This window comes from Simochromis diagramma, unplaced genomic scaffold (genome assembly GCF_900408965.1).
Source record: "Simochromis diagramma unplaced genomic scaffold, fSimDia1.1 OVJJ01000753.1, whole genome shotgun sequence".
NCBI lineage: Eukaryota > Metazoa > Chordata > Actinopteri > Cichliformes > Cichlidae > Simochromis > Simochromis diagramma.
In genome coordinates this window covers 18,380,023-18,400,149 of record NW_024387523.1, presented here as the reverse complement: position 1 = coordinate 18,400,149, position 20,127 = coordinate 18,380,023, and the positions used below count along the sequence as shown (strand labels likewise).

The window sequence follows — 20,127 nt, the reverse complement described above, 5'->3', positions numbered from 1 at the left end:
TCAGATGTGTTCACGAAGACTGCTTTGAAACCCTTTGACCTCAGTGACTCTGCAGTGACATCCGGAGGCCACACGTGGTTACAGCACCTCACAGATAGCTACAGTCCTCAGACGGCCCAAAACCACCAGATGCTCTGATCCCTGTTAAACCACAAACCCCCTCATCCACCAAGCAACACCCACACTAATGGGATAACTGGATTTAGTCTGCAGTTACAGTAAACTCGAGAGACAGACTGTTAAGAATCAGCAAGCCTGTAAAACCTACAATATCCACCAGAAATACAGCAAAGCATTCTGGGAAAAATTCTGACAGACACTACTTATTCTACTGCAGCACAGCACTGTACAGAGAAACAGTGAAAACCAGCTCCATCTGCACCCTGCACAATCAAACTGAACACGCCAGTCCTCATTCTGTAGGATCTGTACTCATACCAAGCCTGTCTCAATTAGCTCAGTCTGCCACCGCTGTCTCATCAAAACCTCCTCGAACAGGATGAACCACACTGAGATGGCCGCAGTTCATTTGGAAGATTTTACATTAAAAACACGTCATGAAGGATTTGAGCAAAGATACCAAAAAATTTCAACATGTAATAAAAAAGTGACTTAAAATTATTCATCTATTATCTGATGAGCTTTCACATTTATCTGGTGACCTTCTCGAGTGAATGTATAAACATTTACTGTATGTAGATCAGGACAACACTCTGATGTGTGAGGAGACACAAAAATTACAAACAACTCTTCAAGGATGCATTTATGGTAAATGGATGCTGGGTCTGCCGGAACACCTCCTCCAGGAGGCGCCCAGGGGGCATCCTTGTCAGATGCCTGAATCACCTCAGCTGGCTCCTTCCGATGTGGAGGAGCAGCGGCTCTACTCTGAGCCCCTCCCGGATGGCTGAACTTCTCACCCTATCTCTAAGGGAGAGTCCAGCCACCCTTCGGAGGAAGCTCATTTCCGCCGCTTGTATCCGCGATCTCATTCTTTCGGTCACTACCTACAGCTCATGACCATAGGTGAGGGTAGGGACGTAGATCGACCGGTAAATTGAGAGATTTGCTTTTATGCTCAGCTCTCTCTTCACCACTATGAGAACCAGTCTATAATAATTAACACAATAAAAGGCTGATTGATCATTACAAAAACATTTTCCAGTTACTGGTGAAACTGATCTGCTGAATGAACCAATGAACCTCTGTTTAATATGCAGATCACCAGCCTATTTGATTTTATTATTATGTCAAAAATGAAGACATTTCAGTGGACTGTGTTGCTCTGTGAAGGGGGAGTATTCATTCCTTAAATACTGACTGCTTTCAGCAGAAAGTTCTAACTCACTTCAGTCTGTGCACCACATTCAGACCAGTTTGATCACTAAAAATATTTCCCAGTGACCTTCACATGGTTCCCCTTTATTTTGGTGTAAAGAAGTTTAATTTCATTCTAAAACATCTCAGAAAACACCAAAGAGGCAGAGCAATTATGTCACTTCCTGACAATGCTCAGGAAAAACAACCTGGGTCAAAAGATGCTACTGCTAATCTTTATGCCAGCACGCTAAAAGATTAGCAGTAGCATCTTCTGGCATATTTATATCACAGCTTCAGCAGATCAATGAGCACAGCTCAGAAGATAGCTGGCCACTCTCTGCCCTCCCAATCACATCCTTGTTCTCACCTGAAGGATCTGTTGTTCTCTGCCAATCAGTACAGGTCCCTCAAATGAAACTTAGAAACAGCTTCTTCTCTGTGAGCTCAATATCAACCCAATTAAAAGTGATCAGTGAAACAGTTCATCAATCAGCCTAACCTGACATACAGCAAAATTTTATAGGGCAGTGAATTAGATTAATGATTGCATTAAGCAGTTATTCTAATACCCACATAGCAAAATTGGTATGGCCCAGATCTGGCCCGCACAATGTGCTTACACATGGCCCACATACCGCAAAGAATGATGGCCCGCACAAGGCCAGTTGCAGACAAACTGGTGGTCCTGTACTGACCCAGAACAGTTTCAGCTCTGGCACTAGATGTAAGCCTAATGTGTACCTTAATCAAGCCATGTAATAACAACGTGCCGGAACATAATACTGCAAAGTAACATGAAGAACGATTCTTATAAAGTGCTTTTCTACTCTGCCGGATTACGGTAGGCACTGAACACAACATGCCACATTCACTCAATCACATCCTTTCTATCAACTGAGTACGTCCTAACTACATTAATACACATTCACACTCTTGACATGCAGATAGGAGAAGCTAGGGAGATTGAACCACTAACCTTCCGATCAGTAGGTGACCTGCTCTACCTCCTGAGCTACAGCCACCCAGTGGTAAACATGAGTAAACCTTCACTAGGTTTTGGATAAAGTGTACACTCACAAACCTGTCAAACCTGCATTTGAAATGTTTGCAACATGGGATTTGGGTCTTCAAACTAAAATAGGAAATTAGGAACATGAATAGTGCCATCAGTGCCAGACTTGGCCCACATCTGGTTGGAATACACCCTGCCATGACACCAGTCAGTCAGAAGTGCCAGCTTGATGATAGATCTGGGCCAGACCCGTTTTCTATGAGCCTGGGCCACATAAACCAAACCACAATCGAGCCAGATACAGCATGCCATCACTTAAACAGTGACAACTATGCCAGGCCTGGCCCATATCTGGATGACATACCACTCAGCATGCCAGACGTCAGCCAGCAGTGCCGGTGATCCGGGCCAGACCAGCGTGCTGTGTGGGTATAACCATTTCTGATTAGTTTAATCGGTTTTGTTTTTAAGTAAACGCCAAATTTACGAGCAGCTTTTAAATCTTTACTTTATTTTATCTTCACTTTTTTTCTTCCGTTGCTGCCTGAACACCTGCAGTCTGCTTCTGCCACTGACGATCTGGAGAGGTCAACTTCCTGTTAAACCTTCCTGCTGCAGCTGCTGGGTTTTTTTAATTAAAATGCTCACTGATGCTTTTATTTTCTCTGAACACCAGCTGATTCCATAATCAATAATCTTACTTGAGCATGCTCTTTTCCTTCGTCTCCTCCTCCTTCTGCCTCTCCATCACCGACAGGATGATGCTGCGCTCCTCCTCCGTCAGGTGGCTCAGGTCCGGCAGCTCCGGCCCAAGCCCAGGCTCCGCGGCCAGTGCCGGTCCAGCCGGCCCGGACATTGTGTCTGTGGGCCGCTGGAAGAGAAGGTAGCGTCGGTCAGGCCAGAGCCACGAGACTGGATCCCGTCATCATAATCATAAATGATGATGTTAACGACGAAGGCCAGGGAGCTGCAGAGTGTTCACATTATTTTGTCCAGCTCCAGGTGCGTTCAGCGGCTCTGCTGCCGCGGCGAAGGCTCGAGGAGCCGCTCCACCTGCAGCTGCACCTCCATCAGACCATCCACCATTCACCACCATCCTCCTCCTCCTCCGGCTCACCAGCAGGCGCAGCGGCGTCCTTTTGCTCGCTACTCCGCAGTCATGTCGCCTCCGGGGTCAGCGGCGGTTCCGTCCCGCTCCTCCCGGCCCTGCGGCCCTAATACTTGGCCTTCTGTGGTCGCGGTGTCCCGCTGTGGTTGTACGGTGCTTCTCGGCGATAACAGGCGCAGGGGCGAGGAGGAGAAAATAAATAAATCTTCACGTGACGGGGAGGGAGGGGGGCACGACGTGACGTACTACAACAAAGATCAGCTGGTCGGGCGGGGGGGAGGAGCTAAAGATAGAGCTGCAGAGGAAGCTACAAACAGCGTCATCAGTCAGTCACCCAGTCAACTGATGGATCGATAACAAACATATTTAATAATGTGAAAGAATAATGGTACAGCGTAGAGCTGCCACTCAGACAAAAGAAAGCGTTAGTACGTTATAATATTGATATTGTAAGAACCTAAAATGTTTTTGCTAAAACGTGATAATTATGTATACTTTAATAAAGTGATTATGTTGTTCAAACGTGAAAAGTATATTGTACTGATAGTATATTGAACAAACATGAAAAGTATAACGTTAGAAAAACAAACTTTTCAGGTTATAACGTGATATAGCTCTATTTTTCTTTTGCCTGGGTGGCAGCTCTACGCTACAGTAAGAGCGCATTAAAACAAATTAAAAATACACCACTTTAAATTTAAAGTAGAAAGTGTAGAATTCATGAAATACAGGCCGTCTGTGAATTCTAACAGACATAATTATAAACGATAATACAGTGTAATCGAATCGAAAAGACTGTAGTGCTATGTAACACAAGTTATGTCAAAGTATATATTATATTATCTAAGACATTAACTTGTGATTTTTAAGCTAAGTGATATCTATTAAGCTATAGGTGCTGCTGTTTCTGCGTGAAAACTACGGTAATTAAATTTTAAAAAGAGGCATCATGCAGGAATTTGCAGTGAAAAGAGTCTAAGGAAATTCACTGTTCATTGGCATTGCGTGAAGGTACAGCTGTTTAGACAGGTCAACCCTAATCTGACAGTCAGTCATTATTCACAAGTTAATAAATATGCGATAACGACCCGGCAGCATAATGAACTGCCAACCTGGAAAGTCTGCTGCCGATGGGCGCCGCCCTGCCCGTACTTTCCAAATTGTGTTGTGTTCTTTTTGTGTTCAAATGTTGGCATAAATATTTTCTGTATGCCAACGCTGGCATTATGATTGACTGGGTTTTATGTGCCTAAAGAAGAAAATGTGAAGAGTACTGTGCATATTATTTAAAGAAAAATATGTTACAGTGTCCATGCCAAAGCTGTTTATGATTAAAGTTATAATAATCCTAATTATTCTGTATTTGTTCTTAATTATTTTAAAGTTAGCACCAAAAGCAAGGTAATTTTGTTTGTTTGTTTATTACTTTATCGTAACAATGCTTCTGTGAAACGCAATAAATCCTATATTGTTGGAAAGCCTGTTTATTTCCCCTTAAATGGTGCCACTTTTTTAAGGAAAATGCATTTGTGGGTTGCGTCGCAGAGTTGAGTATGTGGCCTGAGCCCATGAAAAACTTCTTTACTAGAGTCAAACAGCTGATTTACTCTTGTTTATTGTTGTGTTCCAACAATATAAAATGTGTTGCCAAGAAGCATTGTTACAACAAAGAAGTAATCAGCCAAAGACAAATGTCCTTACTTTTTGTGCTAGGTTTATCAACAGCAATATGCTGTGACAGGTACAGAGTACAAGGGAGCACTGTGGTTTAGAGACTGAAGACATCACCTAGAGCGATGAAACACTACTCCCACTGAAAGTCCACTAAACCAATCCCAGTGCTCCCTGTTTTTACAAATCACACCCTAAGTCTATGAGTATATGACAGAAAAACATACACATTTTATTCTTATTCAAACACTAACAGCTGTTTGAATATAAATTAATCAGGAACTGATCAGTAATTATAATCTGAGATAAACATAATTTATGTAATTTCTTTAGGGATTATTAAGGTATTCTGAATCTGCAACAGAGTGCCATCTGATGGACAGCTGCATTTTTGATCATTCCATTTGCTAAGTCAGCTTCATGTTTTCACAAATAAGCTGGGAATGAATATCTCACTACATCTGGTGCACTCTGGATCAAGTGAAAAAGCTTTCTAAAGAATTTTAGAGATGAATGACTATTCAGAATTACCCTGGAATTTTGAACATTTATCTGAACACTCCAAACTCCAAACACTCCGCTGAAAGAGGCTCAGCAGCATATTCACTTCCTCAGTGTGGTCTAAAAGCCAGGTCAACTTTTACTTTTCCCCCATAAAGAAATAAAAACGTTCAGAATCAGATAATCTCAGAGGGAAACTGAGACTGAGGAACTCTGTTTCCTGTTTGGAATCTAAGGGTGTTTTCAGACCTACAAGTTTGTAAACTTGTAGCTTTTACCCATGGTTAGGTTTGTTTTCACACAGATAAAAATCCAAGTGAACTGCAAATGAACCAAATGTGTCACTACAAACCACATAAGAATGTTCAGTCTGCTTACTGGCCAGTTGTGTCTGTTCTTGGTCTCAGTTTATTCCGCACGTCCTTCTTGCCTTCCATATGTTCCTGTATCTCTTTTTTGCCTGTGGTTTATTCTATAGACTCATGTATGAAGTCAGTCTTGTGTGAACCTTCCTTCCTGCAGCTCAGCTTCAGCCACTGGATATGTCACTTTATGTTTGAGACTATATGAAGAGTTTTCTGCAGATTAAGAAATAATCTGTGTGCTGAGTAATATGTCTTTCCAGATATCTTCCTCACTGCAAAAGTGGTAACTGAAGGGTTTAACAAATGATTGAGTAGTCAGATGTTTGTTCAGTACTGCATTCACTGTGAAACCTTTCTCACAAATGGAGTTTGATTTGCTTCTCTCCAGTCTGATTCCTCATGTGATATTTCAGGCTGTTCTCACACTCATGGCAGGAAAATGTTTTTTTCTCTGGGTTCTTGGTCTGCACAGTCTGTTCGACCATTGTCCAGCTCCAGCTGCTCACCGCAGCACTTTTGCTGTTTTAAGCCTGACAGTCAAGTGAAATATTTGTTGCATGCCCTGCAATTGCTTTTCACCATGTGGATGGCCATTTGCAGAGTCATGTGCAAGAACCCTTTCTCACAGAACGGGCAAGTGAACTGGCACCAGTGTGTGAAGGGTCTTCAGATTGACAGATTGTGGTTGAATCAGGGCTGTGCAAATGACGAAAATATATTAGATGATAGACGATTATACTCATGTATTTTGTGCTGTTGCAAAAATTACCGTTTACTGCAATATTTTTCCATTGCTTTAGATCCGGGGTGGCAAACTCCAGGCCTCGAGAGCCAGTGTCCTTCAGGTTTTAGATATCACCCTGGGTCAACACACCTGAATCAAATGATTAGTTCATTACCAGGCCTCTGGAGAACTTCAAGAAATGTTAAGGAGGTAATTTAGCCATTTACACATCTAAAACCTGCAGGACACCAGCTCTCAAGGCCTGGAGTTGGCCACCCCTGCTTTAGATGATGATTTGCAATACTTTCCATGGTATAGTCGCCACCCACCAAACAACAACAGATATGTGGAGGAGCTGAACAACATATACCTTTATGAGCTTAACTGTGCACTCCACAGACTGGACATCTGCAGTTGTCGTTTGCAGACAGGCTAGTTTCCTAACAACCATACAAGAGCAGTAATGTTAGCTGGAGGCCTGAGGAAAGCACCTGCGTGACCGCATGGAGTCATCTAGTGTGTGTTGCTATAGGATAATGCCAGGTAAGGCCCATATTTATTTCATTACTGATCATTTCATTTAAATGTATATGAGAAATAGTACTTTTGATGTGGTGATTATATAAACTATTCACTGAATTTACCGAAAATGCATTATATTGTGATAGGCTATAGATTCTTATGTTATCTTATCTAAATGTAAATGCTGAGTCCTTTTTACACACTAAGGTTAATTATGGAGTTCCACTTGGACCAATTCTGTTTACGTTATTCATGCTTCCCTTAGGCAGTATCATTAGATGGCATACCATACAGTTTCACTCGTATGGAGATTATATCCAACTTTATCTATCCATAAATCCAGATAACACACACCAGTTCGTTAAACTGCAGGAATGTCTAAAAGCCATAAAGACCAGTATGACCTCTAGTTTTCTGCTTCTAAATTCAGATAAAATTGGGGTTATTGTATTTCATCAAAAAATCTTAGAATCCTATTTGCATACTAATGAACTGACCTCACAGCCCATTGTTCACCAGTGGTGGTGAATTTCAGTCATTGTGCAAATGTACTGTTTATAAGGTTGAGGAAACTTCCACTCGGCTGAGATGGAAGAAGTCACTTGGATGAGTGACTAAACGTTTCTCCCACTTAAAACGCTATGTCCAGATGAACAGAATTAACTTTTTGGGGTTTGCCCAGTACAGCTCTTTCCTCGCTTTGTATCCAATCTCTCTCTCTCCCTCTGTTTCAGTGCTTTTCCAGCAGAGACTTTCGCTATGTTCCCACATTCCATGATTTTTGAATCCCTGTGTACTCAGTAAAGCTTTGTTAAAATTGCTGTCTCGATTGTGTCTGCATTTGGGTCCACTCCCATGTACTGGTTCCCAGGCCCCTTGACAACTGTGTTATTGCTTGCTCTAAATCAGGGGTCAGCAACCTTTCTGATGATGAGTGCCATCTAAAATTTCCTCGGAGGTCAATGTACCATATGATTGCATTAGCAATCAATTTAATAACGGCCTATATTAAGTTACACACATTTTGACAAAAGCCCAGCCCATCAGGTATTATAGGAAAAGCCATAAAGCATTTGAATGAAAACAAATGCTTTTGTGACAGTGATGTACACTGTCTTGTTGGTATATGTATGATTTCTATACATTTTACATCAGATGAAAACTTTGGTTGTAAGATTCAGATAATTATTTATTAAAAGCTAGACATTTTAAATGAGAATAAGAAAGAAAAGTATTTCTTTGTGCCCCCCTTTCCCTGTTAATACCCTTCCTGGCCCCCCTGGCAAAACTTTGCTAGACCTGTCACTGCACAGTTACCAGCTGTCAGCTACTTGGAAAATGATCCTGGTGTTATTTGTCTCTCAGAAACAGTTCATAACTTCCCTTCAACTCATTAATGCCACCTTAAAGGTAACCCTGTTTCTCCATCACCTGTTCAGCTCTGATGATCCAGTAAGGACATCTCCTGGTTTCCCCCTCACCAGATAACCAAACCGACATAATGACCAGCAGCTTTTACAGCTGTGGCTCCAGCAAACATCAGCTGATACTAGAAATTAATATTAAATAAATTCTATCAACAGCTGATCAAGCTTAAACATGCTGCTGTTGTTTAGCGCGACATCCGCTGGTTTCCTCTTTCTGGCGCAAAGTGGGCGATAAACAAGAGAGAGGGGACTTGTGTCAGAAATACCGATCAGCTGATCATTGATCAGTTTCATGATTGAAGTAGCAACAGGAGAGGATGGGGGAGAGAATGAGAGAAGAAGAGGCAGCTGACAGCGTAAAGACGCAGAACAACTCCAGCTTTGTGTCTTTTATCGATTCTAGCTGAAGTACGGGACAAACTGTGTCCCTTTTCGGCTCAGTACGAAATGAATAATATTTTCCTTGAATATGGGACGATTCCATTCTTTATGGGACGGTTGGCAAGTCTACCAAACTAACCTTATGAATGAAATCAAGTTCACTATCAGTAATCGCATCACAGCACCCACCCAGCTGTATAGAAACTCATGCTAGTTAGTACGCAGTAACGTACTAACTAACAGTAGCAGTAACAGTAGCTGACTGTACAAAAGTCAGCACAACAAAAATAAACTACACCTAAATTTGGTTTATATCTGACCCAGACAAACTGCAGTCTTCTTACCTGAAGTTCAGTTCACCTGACACTCGGACCAGCAGCCGCCTCGAGTCTCTCCTTCTGCCTCCCCTTTCCTTCATCCACCCGCTGGCCTCAGTGGAAGCTCTGCCATAGCCACCACCAAACAACTGAGTTATTTTTACACATCGGCCAGCATCTGGCCAGTCCATCCCCTTTTATTGTTTATACCGTTACAAAAAAAACCAGAAAAAAAACCCATTGGCATTTAAAAACAAAAAATCACCATTAGCCCATGCCTGATGGCCAGATGTCCCGATGGCCAGTCCAGCCATGGTAGTGACATCAGTTAACCCAGCTGGAACGCATGCCCAGGGTTGCCGACCCCTGCTCTAAATACTCAGCATGAGGAGTGAGTGAAGAGTTTAGAGAGTTCAGCAATAAGAACTTTTAGCCATTCATGCAAACTGCCGTTCCTTCCCCTTTAAAATCCAAGCCTTTGATTCAAAGGGATATTTTTTGCAGCCTGTTTTATTTATATAACTCCCATAAAACAATGGGGTTTGAACACCCTGTGGCAAAGTAAGATGCATATTTTGTAGTGCATATTGTAGTTTCAATATGGTGGACATCTAGCGTCACATTGTTAAGGAGACTAGTTCAAATTCATTGCGCACAGCATTTCTCTTTTCCTAAGTCTATGACCATTTTCCAACCCTCTTTTCCTCAAGAGGGTAGGAACGTACGGTTACGGTGTAACCTTGGTTCTCTTAATGAGAGACTCTCTCCACACCGTTACATATTTCATATGTACGGGTACGACCCCCCCGCCCTTGGTCGTGGCGTGTGGATACTTCTTTAAGACACTCAGACTCGCCCGGCCACACCCCACAGCTCACGTATAAAGCAGCTGTGCAGACATGACACCGGTGATAGTTTGATCGGAACGTGTCTCCGAGCAGCCTGACAGTGGAGAGATAGTAAGAGAACCAAGATTACTCCGTAACCGTACGTTCTCTAGCATATCGAGACTATCTCTCCATACCGTTACATATTCCATATGTACGGGGTAACTTTGTAAGACACTCTGCGAGGAAACAGTGTAACCGAACTGCCGAGAGTGAAGGTGCTGGGACTCAATGACAACGTACCAATAGACACACTCAGGCAGACTGCCAGAGAGCGCAACACACCAAGCTGCCTTGCAGCATCCCGCCGGTCGCATAGGCCTACGACATGCGAGCAATGCCAGACAGCGCTACAGGCTGGAGAACTCTCACTCACCACAGAAATGGTAAATGGACTGGTTCTTATATATGGCCTCATAGCATATAGCTTTTCTACTCATCTGAGCACTCAAAGCGCTTTACACAACTTGTGCATTCACCCATTCACACCCATTCGCACATGCACATTTTTCTAAGTGCTTTATAGCTAACATTCACACACATTCATACTCCGATGGATGCATCGGAGAGCAATTTGGGGTTAGTATCTTGCCCAAGGATATTTGGCATGCAGACTAGGGGAAGCTAGGAATCGAACCACCAACCTTCCGACCAGTAGATGACCTGCTCTACCACCTGAGCTACAGCCACCCCTAGGGCTAGGGATGTGCCCTGTCCATCCTCAAAGCCGAAGCCGCCCCTTGCTGTCGACAGACAGGGAGGGGGGCTGGCAGACTAGCCTGCTGGAGTGGAGGGCTGAGCAAGGCGATGACCCGAGGGTCTACTCCAAGCACCGTCACCACGCACTCGAGGTCAGACACAAAGTCCCAGCTCACTGAGCATTCCCGTGCTGATCGTGTAAGCCCGTGACACAAAGGCAAAGCACCAGACAGGAAGCCAGCATAGCAGACTGGGGAGCTCTCACTCACTGGCCGAAGTGTCAGACACAGCAAGGTCTGACAAACGTGTAAACCCGCGGCACGCAGTAAGCACACCAGAAAGCACGGGTGGTCGGCTATTCAATTCAATTCAGTTCAATTTTATTTATATAGCGCCAAATCACAACAAAAGTCGCCTCAAGGACGAGCCCGTGTGCACGCTCACCAAGGATCCCCAGCTGGCCCGAACCTGGAATCCCAGGAGCAGAGTGAGGAGAGTTAGCTCACCGAGCCGCTTAGTGGGGACCCCACTGGCCGCGCAACCCTGCAAGAAGCGGGCAACACCAGACAGGGAGCCAGCCTCGCAGGCTGGGGAACACTCACTCGCTGGCTGAGGCATCAGACACAGCGAGGACCGGCTGGCGTGCAAGCCGGCGAAGCGCGGCAAGACGCAGCAGCCGCAGCAGCTCATATGCCAGACAGGGACTGGCTAAAGAGGCCGGAGAACACACACTCGCTGGCTGAGCAGCTGACACAGCGAGGGCCGGCTGGCGCGTAAACCGGCGAAGCGCGGGCAATACGCCAGGGAAACATCGCCTGCAGCAGCTTAAGCTGCAGTCACAGTGAAGAATCCGCCCCACTCAAGCAATGACTGGAGGCCTGCTGGCCATGTGAACAGCGCACTGTGGGCAACACGCCAGACAGAATAGGCTACACTAGGCTGGAGAATTGTCACTCGCCGCAGCGAGGTCAGACTGGCGTGTAAGCTGGCAAACGCGGGCAATATGCCAGGGGAACCCAGTCTACCACTCGAGCATGGCAGCTGGCTATCGCTGTGACAGAAACCCGCGATATGCGGATGACGCTCCAGAAGGAAGTTGGAGCTGCTGGCTGGAAAGGCCGAGTCATAACAGATCCCCGCTTGGCACTGAGCAGTGACACAGTGCCAGGGAGAGACTTTTCGTGGCTGTTTCGATATTGCTCTCTCTCTTAACTGATCAAATCTCGCTGTGGTAGCAGCTTTAAACTTGGTATGACCCAGGATGATAGAGGGTGTCCAGTCTGGATCGCATTCCAGCATTTTGTATTCTGGTTTTCCTACAAAACACAACAAATATTAGCCCGCAAAGCCACAGTGAACAAAGCAGCATAGCGCAACAAATTTAATTCAAATCAATATAAGACTTATTTGTAACTTACATCAACAATGATGTTATGATTAATTACGTAATAACTATAACAGAAGACTTACCTTTGTGGAAATGCTTGGAGCAGACTAACATGTGAGCTGGAGTGCTCTGGAACGTTATATTTGGTCTTTGAATGGCTGCAATCCAGGCCATCCGTCGGCTCTTTGTTACTTCGGAAACATGGCTTGAACAATTTCTCTTCCACGACGGAATTCGATAAAGACTGATCTCTTTACCCGTTGGCTTCCCATGGCTGTCATGCGACCGGCTATTGCAGTTAATAATACTACAGCTTCTTGCCATTCTTTGTGTTTCTTTTTATCGCTGTGTGACTGTTTTCATGTGAAAGCCTGCGTGCGCTAGTACCGCTTGCCAGTCGTACCTACAATCCTTTGCGGTTTTACCCCGGAAATGACGTCACATTTTCAATCTCTATACACAGGAGGCTAATTAGGGGTGGAGACAGCACGGACAAATCAAGAGTAACAAGTAAGGGAACGCAAAACTTAATATAACATACAAGGTAACAAACATACACAAAGTTGACATAGACAGAAGACAAAATATAGAGACATGACAGTCTGTAAGGAAACATAGAGGAGTTAAAGAAACACAGAAACCAAAGTAGAGGAATAGAATGGAAATATAAAATAAACAGAACAAAAGCAAGCAAGGAATAAAAGATATTTTATGCAACCAAGAAAAAAAACATCAAACATGTGAGTATGAAAATATCTGAATATAATAACCCTTTACTTTCATAAGTAAAAAGTATTAGCATTGTACTTGGTATCAGTGATACTGCATTTGACCAATTTTTGCAGTATGATGTACCAGTTGTTGTAATCACGCCGGAAATATACTTTTATTTCGCGTCATTGTAGCTTTATTTTTAAAAGTGTCCCGGAAGTAGTAACTGACACTTCAGAGGACTTGACCCACCCTCCGTTAGCAGATTGAACCGCAGAGCCAGAAAGTCCTCCAGAGTTCGGTTCTGTGGACAGAATAGACGGGGACTGACATAGTTAACCGCCGGATGTGGAATTAAAAGCGGAAATGGAGGCGAGAAGAGGAGGTTAGTTTAATTCCTGTTGCTAGAAACGGAGCTGCTAAGCTAACGTTAGCATCGTGCTAATTTCAGCTTTTCCTTTCTCTTATTTTACGTCACTTCCTCTTAGCTCCTACTTGCGTACATAGCGTACTAGGAGGAGAGCGGAGGACTGCAGAACGTTAGATCTTAACTGAAACAGTTCCTGACGCTGTTCTGACAGCATCGGTCCTGGTGCCAGCAGTTATCAGTTTCTGTGCTTTCTGCATTTCACTGGGCGTTTCTCAAGTACACAAGTACATACTCGCATTCTTGTTAATCCGGAGCCGTTTCTCAATATGCGTACTTTTGTGTGGTGGGGGGTTCTCGGTCTTAATTAGCAGTTCAAACATTTCAGAATTAAACGAGCAGAAGACAGTGTTACAGAGTGTTTCGTGTAATAACAATTAGACACAGTCTAAGAAGATACCAAACAAGGAATAGAATAGAATTAAACTTTATTGTCATTGCACATGCACAGGTACAGGGCAACGAAATGCAGTTTGCAGCCATCCAGAAGTGCTTTAGCCATGATATAGATATATTACAATATATATTAGCAATAATAGAGATATGTAAGTATATTACAGAAATGGGTCTATTACGGTATGTAATATGTACACAGTATGAAGTATGTTATGAATATGCTACAAGTATGTACAGGCTGTAGTGAGTACAAGCTATGTACAGGCTATGAACAGGATATAAATATGAAAAAAAAACTATACAGAATATGAAATAAAGAACTTTACAGAAATACGAGATATACAGCTATACAGAAATGGGAACTATGCAAGTTGTAAACAGTTATAGAATTAAAAATGATCGTATGATTATTTACACAGAACTATACAGTAGTGCAGTTAAGAGGCTATATAAAGTGCTAGTGGTTGTGAGTGGTGGTTCAGTCCATGTTATTATTGTGTGTTTGAGGGTACAGTTGTCCATTTTGTGTGTGTGTGTGTGTGTGTGTGTGTGGGTGTGTGGGTGGGTGGTTGTGGGTGTGTGTATGTTCAGTCCATGTTTTAACGTGGGTCAGATGTCAGGAGGCAGAGTTCAGGAGTCTGACAGCTGTGGGGAAGAAGCTGTTCCGGTACCTGGTGGTCTTAGTCCGGAGGCTCCTGTAGCGCCTCCCAGAGGGCAGGAGGGCGAAGAGTCCATGTGATGGTGCAACGATAGAAGTTCACCAGGATGTCTGAGGACAGGTGGTTCTTCCTCAGAGTCCTCAAGAAGAAGAGGCGCTGGTGAGCCTTCTTGACCAGCTTGGAGCAGTTGATCATCCAGATGAGATCCTCGGAGATGTGGACTCCCAGGAACTTGAAGCTGCTCACACGCTCCACAGCCGTCCCCTTAATGTAGATGGGTGGATGTGGGTCAGCATTCCTCCTGTAGTCCACGATGAGCTCCACGAGGAGCATAAGTTTATAGTTTTAATTGCTTTTATATTATGAGAATGCTGTACATTTTTAAAATATTGTCTGGTTTCATTTATAAATCATTGAAAAAACAGTTTTGCATTAGAAAAAGTGGATTTATGTATACGAAATTTAGCCAGTAAGATTAGTAAATTAATCAAATAAAATTTGTTTGTCCTATTTGCAGGGTAATCCAAAAAAAAAGCCAAACAATATTTTTCCATAACAGAGAAGTCAGAATAGAAAGAAAAGCACAACAAAAGTACAAAAATCTTTGGAGTAAACTCAAATGGGGGGGCTCAGTTGGGCAATGGAATATGTGGTGGGGAGTGATCTGCAGTGCTGCTGCAGGGAAGCCAGATGCACCTGCATGGCAGCCGCAATCATGTCTCACCAGCTTAAAGTCTGTATTGGGCCCTGTCATTGTTGCTGGTGTGTGTGTGTGTGTGTGTGTGTGTGTGTGTGTGTGTGTGTGTGTGTGTGTGTGTGTGGCTGCAAGCTGCAAAGCTGCAGCCGTTTGTTTGTGAAACAGCAAGCATAAGAATAAAGAGGCTGAAAAGCATGAGAATGTGGACAGGCACTACCACCACCCCGGTCTGCCAATCCACAGGTACCACCCCCTCAGGGCGGACCTCATCCACCCCAGAGGCTCTGCCGCCAAGGAGTTGTTGAACTGCCTCAAGCCATTTCCGCACTAATAGGTTTTCGTTTGAAAATGCATCTTTTTCTCTCTGTTTTGGCTTTCCGTCAACAATGAGATGGCGTTTTTGGTCAAGGAAAGCTGAGGTTTTTGAAAATGCTCTCCAAAGTGGATAAATTTGAAAAATGCTGTTTTCGCGTCAGTGTGGACTGCAAAAACAGTCTTTCGAATATGATGATGTATTTTTGTCATATGATGCAGTCATGTGACCAATTCAACTAAGATGGCGGACGGCATTTTACAGCAGTTGTTTTGTTTGCTCTCAATTTGGACAGCCCTATTAGATTAATATCAATTTGTACATGCTCCAGAAAGCTCCGGATAAAGTATTTTTCCTCGACATCTTACCGGAAAGTAAATAAACAGCAGACGGAAATGATGCAGGTCAAATTGTCTTACGTTTCACGCATGCGCAGTACAGGAATGTAGCATTTTCAATATGGATTAAAACAATTGAAACGTTTTCAAATTTATCCGGATTAGTGTAGTTATTAGGTTAGCTAGAGAGTTGGGATGCTGTGTAATACATGAATAAACCTAAAATACAATGGTTTGGACATTCTTTTGCATGTTTCCCTACTGTAGCGGTTTCCTCAAGCATACAGGACTCTTAGAAGGTACAAGATGACAACTTTGGAATCATATTTGTTCGTCAAAGCTGAACCCAGGGCAAACTACGCTAAATTAGCGTTTTTAGCTAACAGCTACAATAAGCATAAAAGTTGCTGTACGGCTATCATTTGTTAACATGTTCTTATACATGTAATACATTTATTATCAACCTGAGAGTTTATCTGCAGGTCAATCGACATGACGAATGACTTCTGAGGTCTTAATCCAGCTCAAGATGCTGTAGATTCCCATCAGTAACAAGCTGGTAAAATGGAGTTCTATTAACCGGAACCAGATTAAGTCCGAAAAAACTGAATTTTGGAACTGAAATTGAATTGTAGAACTGAAACATAATAGTGAGAAGTGAAACTGAAATTATTCGAGAGCTACTTTTTAAAGGATAAAATACAGTTTCAAAGCAAATTAATTCATTTTCAAAATATAAAATTCAATTTAATGACAGTCTTTTTTTAAACCAATATATTGAATGTCAAATTAGGCTAATTCAAATTTAGTTTTAAAAAGCATTTACCGTATTTCCCGGACTACAAAGCGCACCTGAATATTAGCCGCACAAGCTAAAATCAGGGGAAAATCCTGTTTTGTACATACATTAGCCGCACCTGACCAAAAGCCGCAGGTGTTTCAATGTTGACTTATCATATGTAAGAGAATATGCACAAAGCGAATTGTCAGGAAAGAGATGGCTGTTTGGAGACACACCCCTTTTATTAATATTTTGAAAAACAAGTTATGGGTACATACTTGCACATGTGCTGTGCTTCATAAATGAGTAACAAATGTAGTACATAACACTAACCTACAGCACACCAGAAAAATAGATTCGGACTACCTTTTAGGCTCAGGTGCAGTGACACGGCTTTAACAAGAAGAAAAGTCAGTCATTCACCACCATCTTCCTGCGCACTAAAACCACCAAAGTCCTCTTCTCCAGTGTCGGAAACGAATAGGCTCAGGATGGCTTCGTCATCCACTCTCAGCTTCTTTCCTTCGTTGTCACTTTCAAAACCAAAGAAATCCTCGTTGTCAGTGTCAGAGTCGAACACCCTCAGAAGGGCCGTGGCGGTGTCCTCCTCTTCATCATGCAGCAGTCCAGCCCTTCGAAATCCGTTGGTGATCGTGGCTGCTTTCACACTTTTCCACGCTGTCAGAATCCACCGGTGGAGTTGAGCATAACTTGCTTTTCGCAAGTTTATCGCCGCTCATCATCCACGACTCCCGCTGAACGCGTAGCGCTACTTTGAAGTTTGTTTTTCGCGCTACTTGTACGGCACTATGTTGCCTGGCGGATGGACATGTGACCAACATACCACTCTTGAACCCCGATCCTTCCGCCAAGCAACGTAGTGCCGTACAACAGCGGAACAAACAAAACAAATCGTCTTACGATATCACAAAAATCATGGACAATCCATAGAAAAGCCGCACCTGACTAAAAGCCGCAGGGTTCAAAGCTGGTGCAAAAAGTAGCGGCTTATAGCCCGACAATTACGGTATTTAAGTTACAATTCAGATTCAATCTGAGCAATTCAAATTTGAATTTAACTTATTCAAATTAAGTTTCTGATGGCACAAGTTCTGCCCATACATCCCCCTCGTCACCAGACTCTGCTTTCTCCACGGAAGATGTGCCAGTGGAATTAAGGAAGTCCACCCAAGTATTCCTTCCACCACCCGACAATTTTCTCAAAGTCAGCAGTGCTCCACCGGCACTACATACAGTGCCGGTTTGCCAGGATCTCTTTGAGGCAGTCTCCAAAATTGTTTTTTTCCCCTGTGTTTACAACCAGCAATAATCATAAACAGGCACAATAATAATAATCTTACATCTCTGATACCGGAGATGTCAGAACAAACTGGTCTCTGACTGGACTTATGTGATATATGAACAGTAACACAATCTGATTCCTACTCTTGATGAAATGAGTTTCAGTTTGTGGTGTAGCTGCAATATGATCAGCGTTATTGCTGTGTTTGACAGTAAACTCTAGTTTTAGCTTAGGCTATGTGTTGGTCTTCTGCTGCTCACCTGGTGTGGATGTTATCCTGTTGGTACAGTTTTGTGTAACCGTCTGCTTCTCTTGACCAAACCAGATGATTGTTCTTCTTCTTTAACTCCTTTGACATATTAGCCTTGTGTAATGTATGCTTATGAAATCTCATGATGTGAAACCTTCTCAAGTCAATTTCATATGCTATTAGTATGTAAAGCAATCATCTCTTTATTTCTAACTAGAGAGTCAAACTCCAATAAACTGTCAATGTATAAAAATACTTGTAGTTTAAAGATAACGCAAGCTCAATATCAATATCTGTGTTTCAGGTTTACCTCCAGGCATCCGAAAAGTGATTGTTGGTGAAGAAGAGGGGCAAGAGTGGAGCTCCAGTCTGGACCAGGAGGACCCAAGCATTAAAGAGGAGCAGGAGGAAGTCAATATCACCCAGTTCACCTTTAGTGCTCTCCCTGTTAAAAGTGAAGAGGATGAAGAAAAACCTGGATCTTTACAGCCTCATCACAGCCAGACTGAAGACATTAAAGATTCTGTCGGATGGCCAGATCCTGATCCATATCTGCAGCCTGATGAGAAGACTTCAGACACAGATGTCAGTGATGCCGACTGTGAGCAGCCCTGTGAACCTGCACTGCCTCAGATGCAATGTGACAATGATGAGAAACCATTCAACTGCTTTGTGTGTGGGAGAAAATTTGGTCATCGCAGAAATCTTAACAGGCACCTGAGAACCCACACTGGAGAGAAACCCTTCATCTGCTCTCAGTGTGGGAAAAGATTTGTTGACAGTGGAAACCTGCACAGACACGTGGGGATTCACACAGAGAAGAAACCGTTTAGCTGTTCTGAGTGTGGCCGAGGTTTTAAAGACAAGACTACTCTAATGAACCACTTGAGGACTCACACGGGCGAGAAACCATTCAGTTGCCCGTTTTGTAGTAAAACCTTCACACACAGTGGCAGTTTGAAACAGCACCTGAGCATTCACACAGGAGAGAAACCCTACAGCTGCCCAGAGTGCAATAAAACATTCAGTCGTAAAACAAACTTGAAGACTCACATGAAGATCCACACTGGTGAGAAAAGTTTCAGCTGTGGCTTCTGTCACAAAACATTTACTCGGAAGCATCACATGCAAGACCATCAGCGTGTCTGTCGTTCTGCAAACCGTAGACCATCCAGAAACCAAATTCTGATGCCTCGCCCTCTAAGCACTGGACTGGTAGTGCTTGTGTACCCAGCATCTCTTTCTAAAAGTACCACAGAGTGATGGAAACCCTATTGGCATCAAATGAGAGAGAGAATAAAGCAAAACCTCCATAGGTGGCCAGAATATGGCTTTTAGTGAAAGAGAAGATATTTGATCTTTTAAGTTGTTTTAGACTTCAAAGATCAAATGTCTTGAAAGTAGAGTTCCCGTAGTTTGTGGTGAAACGTGATCCATCTTTAGTAGTTTTGTTAGAGCTGTGTTTTGTGTGGTATGGAGGACCACAAGAGCCACGCGCATCGAAATAAATGATTCTGTGCTTAAATAATGAATTGTAGAACAAAATCTGCATTTGTAAATTCATTTTTGAATTCCAATTTAATAAACTGATTTTTAAAATGCTTTTTAAGTCTTCATTTCAAAAAACATTTTCGAATTGCACTTTAATAAACTGCATTTCAAAAATCTTTTTTTCAATTGCACTTTAATAAACTGCATTTCAAAAATCTTTTTTTCAATTGCACTTTAATAAACTGCATTTCAAAATCCATTTCCCTTTCCTGTTTCCCGGCTCTTTCGGCTCCGAACCGGCTCTTCAGGTTGTTTTGTTGCTTTAATTAATTTATTATTAACAATAATATAAAATTATGCACAAAAGGAATTACTAAGGTAAAAAAAGAAAGTGGTTTTATTTATATATGTTTATATATAAATATATGCGGTGGCCCCTA

The 20,127-nt window shown here is 42.8% G+C and overlaps 2 protein-coding genes across 7 annotated transcripts in view; one reads left to right on the top strand and one right to left on the bottom strand.

Moving 5' to 3' along the window:
- The window catches only part of LOC120726551 (regulating synaptic membrane exocytosis protein 2-like), a 54,758-nt gene extending 50,904 nt beyond the window's left edge, over positions 1 to 3,854 (bottom strand). For 2 of the 5 annotated variants that reach the window (XM_040020210.1, XM_040020212.1), the window contains exon 1: positions 3,034 to 3,849. In XM_040020210.1, coding sequence (XP_039876144.1) covers positions 3,034 to 3,188 — 155 coding nt within the window. In that variant the 5' untranslated portion in view covers positions 3,189 to 3,849. Of the gene's footprint in view, positions 1 to 3,033 lie in introns of all 5 variants that reach the window. The other 3 variants (XM_040020209.1, XM_040020211.1, XM_040020214.1) reach the window with 3 other exon arrangements.
- A 3,071-nt stretch (positions 3,855 to 6,925) lies between these two features.
- Positions 6,926 to 19,798, top strand: LOC120726902 (gastrula zinc finger protein XlCGF7.1-like). 2 transcript variants are annotated; one of them, XM_040020924.1, is made up of 2 exons: positions 6,926 to 7,244; positions 18,501 to 19,798. In XM_040020924.1, the coding sequence occupies exons 1-2, from the start codon at positions 7,205 to 7,207 to the stop codon at positions 19,457 to 19,459; spliced, it is 999 nt and encodes a 332-aa protein (XP_039876858.1). In that variant the 5' UTR covers positions 6,926 to 7,204; the 3' UTR covers positions 19,460 to 19,798. The 2 variants fall into 2 exon arrangements, with proteins under 2 accessions (XP_039876858.1, XP_039876859.1); XM_040020925.1 differs by lacking the exon at positions 6,926 to 7,244 and adding an exon at positions 13,253 to 13,417.
- The last annotated feature ends 329 nt before the right edge of the window (positions 19,799 to 20,127 follow it).

What these genes read in the sequence shown, in the direction of transcription:
- LOC120726902 (XM_040020924.1), top strand. Translation starts at nt 7,205, where the DNA reads ATGGAGTCATCTAGTGTGTGTTGCTATAGGATAATGCCAG. An exon ending in TTGCTATAGGATAATGCCAG is followed by an intron (nt 7,245 to 18,500) that starts GTAAGGCCCATA and finishes TCTGTGTTTCAG; the next exon opens with GTTTACCTCCAGGCATCCGA.